At 59.5% G+C, this 7,185-nt stretch overlaps 1 protein-coding gene across 1 annotated transcript; it reads left to right on the top strand.

The window, feature by feature from the left end:
• The first annotated feature begins 2,567 nt into the window (after nucleotides 1–2,567).
• EOMES (eomesodermin) lies at nucleotides 2,568–6,604 on the top strand. Its single transcript, XM_074898102.1, has 6 exons — nucleotides 2,568–3,328; nucleotides 3,634–3,788; nucleotides 4,039–4,160; nucleotides 4,614–4,772; nucleotides 4,860–4,921; nucleotides 5,606–6,604. Exons 1-6 carry the CDS (start codon nucleotides 2,568–2,570, stop codon nucleotides 6,339–6,341), a joined length of 1,995 nt encoding a protein of 664 aa, XP_074754203.1. The 3' UTR covers nucleotides 6,342–6,604.
• Nucleotides 6,605–7,185: the final 581 nt, after the last annotated feature.

The following is a 7,185-nucleotide window of genomic DNA, read 5'->3' as shown; positions in this document are numbered from 1 at the left end:
AGCTCCGTGAGCCGATGTTCCCCGGCCCGAGCCCGGAGAGGTCCGGGGCAGGCAGCAAGGATGGAGCCGGCTTGCACGGGACCGGCGGGGGGGTAGGGGGGGCAATCCCCCAGCTGCCTCCCCGGGAGGGGCCATTTCCAGGCTAAGGGAACGACAGATACTGAGTCCCAAGAATCCGGCCGGTGACTGCGGTGGTAGCTTTAATGTGCAGGGTGCGGGGGGAGTATTACCTCTCTTCCGTACCGTACGGAGGGAACGCGCAAGCCCCCGAGTTACAGGCGGCTCCCTCAGACCCCCGCACGGCCGCGGCGCCGCTGAAGGTCTCCCGGGAGCTTTGACCGACGGGACTCCCGGGGGGCGGCGGCCCCGGCGCCCCCCGCCGCCGCGCTGGGCCCCGGGCTCGGCGGGAGATGCGGGGCAGGGATCGGGGCCAGACTGCTGCTCTCCCGAGCTGAGCCGAGAGTAACCCCGAGTCTGGAGAGGGCTTCGATAGGGAGAGACTCACGCCCGGTGTATTTCGAACCGAAGTGGAAAGCTCTCCCTGTCCCAGGGCGGCCACGGTTTTCCGCGCCCCCCCACCCCCCCACCCCGAGACGGCGCAATCCGCAGGAAAGCCGAGCAACATCGAAAGCTTTTCTACCTTTCTGTTAAACGCGAGGTTAGCCGAGTTTTGGAGGGGAAAAAAACCCGCAGTAGCCTTGAACTAAGCGGCACCTGTCCCGCAGGGATGTTCTAAATCCCGAGCTCCTTCCCGTCTATAATATCGTAAAATTAACTCCCTTTCCCACGCAGTGGCTTTGTAAAATCTCCTCCCGTCTCTGCCCGAGCCCCGGAGCTGCAGAGCCCGAGGAAGCGGAGCCAGCCCCCCCGGGAGGGCAGCGGGGACTCCGGACGCGCCCCGGTTTGTTTTGTTTTCAAAGGGGGGCGGGGGGGGTGGCGGGCCCCGCTCCCCTCCTCGCCCCGCCGCGAGTGCAGACACCGTGCCCGGGGGCAGAGCAGCAGCGCCGGGCTCCTCCGGCGCGTTTTTGGTGTCTTCCTTTCTGGGGCTCCCGCCTGTGTGACCGGAGGTGGGCACGGCAGGAACCGGTTCCCTCGTCTCTCGGCTCCGATCGGGGGGAAGGACTGAGCCCCCCCGACCCCTGAGCCTCGGGGGGGCACCGCCATCGGCCCCGCGCCCGACTTGCGCAAGAGCCGCATCCCAGCGGGGCTCGGCCCGCGCCTCTGCCTCGGGGTTTGGCAGCCGCCGGCAATTGTTCACGATTTCTTTCCGTGGGCCCGATGCGGCGCGGCCCGGCGGGAGCGTGGGGGGTTGCGGGGAGCAGAGCTCGGCCGCTCCAGCCCGGCCGCTCCCCCGCGCCCGGCGGGTCCTTCCGTCGGGCAACGAAATCCCGGCCGGGCGGCCAGTCTGGTCCAAAATCCCGCGGTGGGCCGGGGGCAGGTCTCGGCAGCGCTCCCTGCCCGCGGGCCGGCGGCGGGCAGAAGGCGAGGGGCCGCGGAGTTGGAGCCGCAAATCGTTCACGCGGGCTCTGCCCGCTCCGCAAAATCCAGCCGGCGTCTGCGCTTTCCCGAGGGCCGGTCCCGTACACGTTGGGGCGAAATGCTCTGGGTTTGGTTTTAGGGTGGTTTTGTGCTCTGAGAGAAAGCACCAAACAGATCCGGCACCCGCCGGAATTATAACTCTGCCCTTCCCGGTGGGAGACGCCGAAGGGGGAACGCGGGTTGCGAGAAACCCACCGCCGAGTTCCTGAAAACTGGAAGCGCGACCCAAACCCGCCGCTTCCCGCCGAGACGTCCCCGATGGGGCGAAACGTGCCACCCCCCCGATAACGCGGCTGCCCGGGGAGCGGAGATGGGGGAAGGCGGGTGCCGGGCTCCGCTGAGGCACAAGCCGAATTGTTGGAACGGCGACACGGCCAGCGGGGGGGTGGTGGGGCCGAGTGTCACCCGCCCCGTCCCAGCGGATCGCCGCCCGCCCTCCCGTTGGGTGCCGGTGTTGGGACCGGCTCCCCCCCGCCCCTTGTTTTCCCTTTAGTCCCCATCCCTCGCTCCCCGCCGCGGAGCCTCCGCTCCGTGCCCGAGCGGCTGCGCGCCCGAGGGTCGCTGCCACCTCGGTAAAAGGTCTTTTTTTTTGAGGGGGGTGGGAAGCCGGGGCCTCCCACCACTGCGGCCACAGCGGGGCGATGCGGGCGCGCCCCTCACTCCGAGCGGCGGGGGGGCAGGGGGCGGCCCGGAGCCCCTCCGGTAGCAGGCTGCGGGAAGGGGGGCGGGGGAGGGAAAGGGAGGGGGGGGACGGGGGGACACACACCAGAGTCACAGGTGACTTGTTCCAATTAGTAGCTGTCTAATTAAATTAGTGTCAGGCGGCCCAGCCAATGGGCCGGCGGGGGTGGAGGGCGGCGATGAGGCAGCCCGGCGCAAGCCCCTCCCCGGCGGCCCGCGGAGCCCGGCGCGCCGGTATAAACGGCCTCGGCGGAGCCCCGCCGCATCGCTGCGCGGCCGCGGGTCGGGCTGGGCGTCCGGCTCCGCGTGCGCGCTCCGCTCCGCCGTCACCGCTCCGCCCGCCGAGGATGCAGCTGGGCGAGCCGCTGCTGGCGGCGGCTGCGGCGGGGGGGGCCCTGCCGGGCGCCCCCTTCTACCCTCTGGAGAGCGGCGGGCGCGGCGGCGGGGCCGGGGCGGGCGCTGGCGGCGGGTCCCGAGGGCCGCCCCGGCCGGGCTCGCCGCCGCGCATCGACCTGGACAAGACGCCGAAGAAGTTTGGGGCGGCTCCCGCCATGCTGGGCGAGGCAGAGGCGGGCGAGCCGCCCTTCGCCGCCCCCAAGCCGGACGGCCGCAAGGCCACCCCCTGCGGGGAGGAGGAGCTGCCCCCGGCCGCCGCCGCCGCCCGCTACTCCATGGACGGCCTCAGCCCCGAGCGATACTACCTGCAGTCCCCCGGGCCGCCGGGCGCCGAGCTGGGGGGGCCCTGCGCCCTTTTCCCCTACCCGCCGGCGGCGCAGCACGGCCCCGTCTACCCGCCGCCCGGCGGGCCGCGCTACCCCTACGGCTCGGTGCTGTCGCCGGGCGGCTTCGCGGGCGCCGTCTGCTCCCCCGGCGGCCGGGCGCAGTTCGGCGGCGGCGGCGGCGGGTACCAGTACGGGCAGGCGGCGGCCGGCGGGCCCCTCTACGGCCCCTACCCGGCGGCGGCGGCGGGGTCCTGCGGCGGGCTGGGGGCGCTGGGGGTGCCGTCCGCCGGCCCGGGGCTGCGGGCGCAGGTCTTCCTCTGCAACCGGCCCCTCTGGCTCAAGTTCCACCGGCACCAGACGGAGATGATCATCACCAAGCAGGGCCGGTAAGCGCGCGGGGGGGGCGCGAAACGGAGGGAAGGGGGGGGGGGGGGGCGCCACGCCATACGCCTGGGACCGTTCCGTGAAAGTACCCTGGGACTGGGAAGGGGTGCGCGGTCCCCCCCGTCGGTGGTGTCTCCGGCTGCTCTCAGTGGTTCCCCCCCAGGGAGTGGGTTGGGGCTCGTCGCTTGCCTTCTCGGTGCTGGTGCTGCTGGCGTGACCCGCGGCCGAGGCGCTCCTGCCGCCGCCGGAGCCCGCGGCCCCTTGCCGGGCCCGCCTCGCACGCGGTACGCTTCTCCTCCCTCCCCAGGAGGATGTTTCCTTTCCTGAGCTTTAACATCACCGGCCTCAACCCCACGGCCCACTACAACGTCTTCGTGGAGGTGGTGCTGGCGGACCCCAACCACTGGCGTTTCCAGGGGGGCAAGTGGGTGACCTGCGGCAAAGCCGACAACAACATGCAAGGTAGGTGCGGCGCCGCCGGAGTCTCCCCGTTGCCTCCCCGAAAGGGTTCCCGCTCCCCCTATCACCCCTGGCGTCCCGCTGCGGGTAGAGCTGCGCTTTTAAGGGCGTCTTGGAACCTTTTAATTTTTCGCGGCGCGGGCGAGGGGACACGGGGGGGACGGGGACCCGAGGTGGTGCCCGGGCGCTGCTGTCGGGGGGAGAAGGCGCCTGTGCCCGGCGGCCGCTGGCCTTACCGGCTCCTCTTCCCCAGGCAACAAGGTGTACGTTCACCCAGAGTCGCCCAACACCGGGGCTCACTGGATGCGGCAGGAGATATCCTTCGGGAAGCTGAAGCTAACCAATAATAAAGGTGCTAACAATAACAACGCACAGGTAAATGGGGAGGGGGGGAAGGAAGCACGAGGGGCTCTTGGTGGATCAGCCAGGGAAGCCCTGCGTTTTCGGGGCTTTAAAACACTTAATCGAGCTGCTAGATCGCTGTGTTTCTGACTTGTTCCCTTCTTGAATGGGTTCGAAGGTCTTGTTTTCTGTGCTTCTCCTCGCGAAGGCATTTAGAAACGTCAAAAACAGATGTGTGTTTTTAGCCAATATATCTATCTCGAGTTACTCAAAAAGTGGGAGTGTAGCCGATAGCTCTCAATTTGCTGCATTTACAGAATTTAGCATATTAGTAATCTAGTGAAACAGGGCTACAAGCTGTGAATCATCTTAAAATTGCTCCATTCCCAAATCAAAAGACGACAATTTATAGGAAGAAAGCATCAGGCTGTAAAGTAGATCTTTGAGTGTTGCATGCAGTTTGTCTAATGATCTTGTCTCTTTTAGATGATAGTACTGCAATCTCTACACAAGTACCAGCCCCGGCTTCACATTGTGGAAGTGACTGAAGATGGTGTTGAAGATCTGAATGATTCCTCAAAGACTCAAACATTTATTTTCCCTGAAACACAGTTCATAGCAGTTACAGCATATCAGAACACTGATGTAAGCTTGGATGTATAAAATGACAATTAATAAAATTGTCTTGTGGGTTCAACAGCTCATTTCATTATATTCTGCTTTTACTTTTAGATTACCCAGCTCAAAATTGACCATAATCCTTTTGCAAAAGGCTTCAGAGACAACTATGACTCGTAAGTACATTTCTGTCTTCTTACAGCTGTCTGTCTAGCAGGCATGATTTGGGCTCCAAATGTCTGTGAAAGTAGCTTCTTTAGACATGCTGCTTTGGTTATTCAGAAGTAGTAATAATTCTACTGGCAGCTTTGCGAGCTGATGTGCTCCTTTCAAAGACATTAAATGTCCATCTAGAGACATTAACTCTCTGTTTGAATAGTTACTGTATTGTCTTGATGACCTGTCTTCCAGCAGGCTTCTGAATTTTGGTAGAGAATTTGTACTGGCAGAACCTAGCTGGCCTGCAAATTTGCAGTAGTGTATCAGGTATCTCCACGGAGCAGGCATCATCTTCAAATTGTCAGCAGATTTGCCTAATGCTCATTTCTAGTGTCAAATGGTCTTTGAAAAGCTGGAGCTGTACATATGAAAGTACAGCTTCTGGAAGGAAGGTGCTGCACCTCATTTGAAACGGGTTGGCAGCCAGAGAACAGTGTGTACTTGTAGCAGCAATGCTATAAATTTTAGACTGTTCTAGGAAAAACAACCTGAACTCCCGCACTAGGTAAAAAGGAACTTCCAGTTAAACCTAGCTGCGATTGTAACTGAGTAACTGGTTTCCTTCCCATTTGTCTTTTTTGTTTTACTGTTGTACTAGAATTGTGAAGAACGACACTCAGTATTTCTCTCTTATGTTGTAGCATGTACACAGCTTCAGAAAATGACAGATTAACTCCATCTCCCACGGATTCTCCTAGATCCCACCAGATTGTCCCTGGTGCCCGATACAGCGTGCAACCGTTCTTCCAGGAGCAGTTTGTCAACAACCTGCCCCCAGCCAGGTTTTACAATGGTGAGAGAACCGTCCCTCAGACAAATGGCTTGCTCTCCCCGCAGCAGAGCGAAGAGGTGGCCAGTCCTCCGCAGCGGTGGTTTGTTACACCTGTACAGCAGCCCAGTGCCAACAAACTGGACATGAACTCCTACGAGACGGAGTATTCTCCTAGCTCCTTGCTCCCTTATGGCATTAAATCCCTCCCCCTTCAGACATCCCATGCTCTGGGGTACTATCCTGACCCGACATTTCCATCCATGGCAGGCTGGGGGAGCAGGGGCTCTTACCAGAGAAAAATGACAACAGGATTACCTTGGGCCTCCAGAACAAGTCCTCCAGGTTTCTCTGAAGATCAGCTTTCCAAGGAGAAGGTGAAAGAAGAAATCGGCTCATCCTGGATAGAGACTCCACCCTCTATAAAGTCTCTAGATTCAAATGATTCTGGGGTCTACACGGGTGCTTGTAAGAGAAGACGGCTCTCCCCTAGCACTTCCAGCAATGAAAACTCCCCGACTATGAAATGCGAGGACATTAATGCTGAGGACTATAGCAAAGACACTTCAAAAGGCATGGGTTACTATGCGTTCTATACTAGTTCTTAAAGCATCCTTTTATTCCAATTGGCTAATTTTTTTTCAGGGTGGCCTTGGTTTTTTTGCATTACAATTGCCAAAAAGACTCTTGCCTTCCACCTTGAATTGTTGTGTGCAATTCTAAAGAAGGTGCCAAAGCTTTTTGACTTGTTGCAGGTAATGAAGTAGGGAAAGAGCAAATGATGGTAGAATTCTTCCTCTCTCTTTAGAAGGAACCACATGTGGAAGCTGTAAGCAGGAGTCTAGATTTTTACAATGTGGCTTATTTATTGGAGACACTAAAGTGTACAGTTTGGCTTGGCTCAGAGGCCTGATCAAATCTATGCACTCCTGAGCAAGGAAATAGGGGGGTTGGATCCCAAATTTTACCTTCTTCCCTGCCTGGCCCTCTGATAAAAGGGGCCTGGGTTGTGGGGAGCTGCACAAATGCTATGTTCTGCTTTAGACTGAGCTGGCTTCTTTAACCCCTTGTCTGCAGCACAGTTGACAGAGTCAGATACCACTTGGATAAGGCTTTCTTCGGCAGAAGGTGGCCAAAATAAGGCCTGCTTGCCAGGCAGGATTTTGACTTGAAGGTCTTGTTGCTAACAGTGGGGTTACAATGACCAAACCTGACTCTTCTTAGTTTAGAACTTGCATTAAAAAAACCTCCCACACCTCCATCCCAAAAGCCTAACCTTCATTGAGGTGGCCAAAAATGAAGTGTACAGTTGTGTTTTGTCTAGGTACACTGTAGAATATTGTGGAATAATGTATAAATAGTTGACATAGAGCTGTTCAGTCAGAACCTCCGGTGGTGCTTTGAAGTCAAAAGGCTTTTTTTTTTTTGTTAAATGTAGCATATGGAGCATTG

The sequence above is a fragment of the Athene noctua genome, chromosome 2 (genome assembly GCF_965140245.1).
Source record: "Athene noctua chromosome 2, bAthNoc1.hap1.1, whole genome shotgun sequence".
NCBI lineage: Eukaryota > Metazoa > Chordata > Aves > Strigiformes > Strigidae > Athene > Athene noctua.
The sequence above is the reverse complement of the archived record's forward strand: the minus strand, read 5'-3'. Positions and strand labels throughout refer to the sequence as shown.

Bases quoted from the DNA above. Each gene is read 5' to 3' on its own strand.
- EOMES (XM_074898102.1), top strand. From the start codon at position 2,568: ATGCAGCTGGGCGAGCCGCTGCTGGCGGCGGCTGCGGCGGGGGGGGCC. The intron at 3,329-3,633 runs GTAAGCGCGCGG...CTCCCTCCCCAG, and splicing joins ATCATCACCAAGCAGGGCCG to GAGGATGTTTCCTTTCCTGA. The intron at 3,789-4,038 runs GTAGGTGCGGCG...CCTCTTCCCCAG, and splicing joins AGCCGACAACAACATGCAAG to GCAACAAGGTGTACGTTCAC.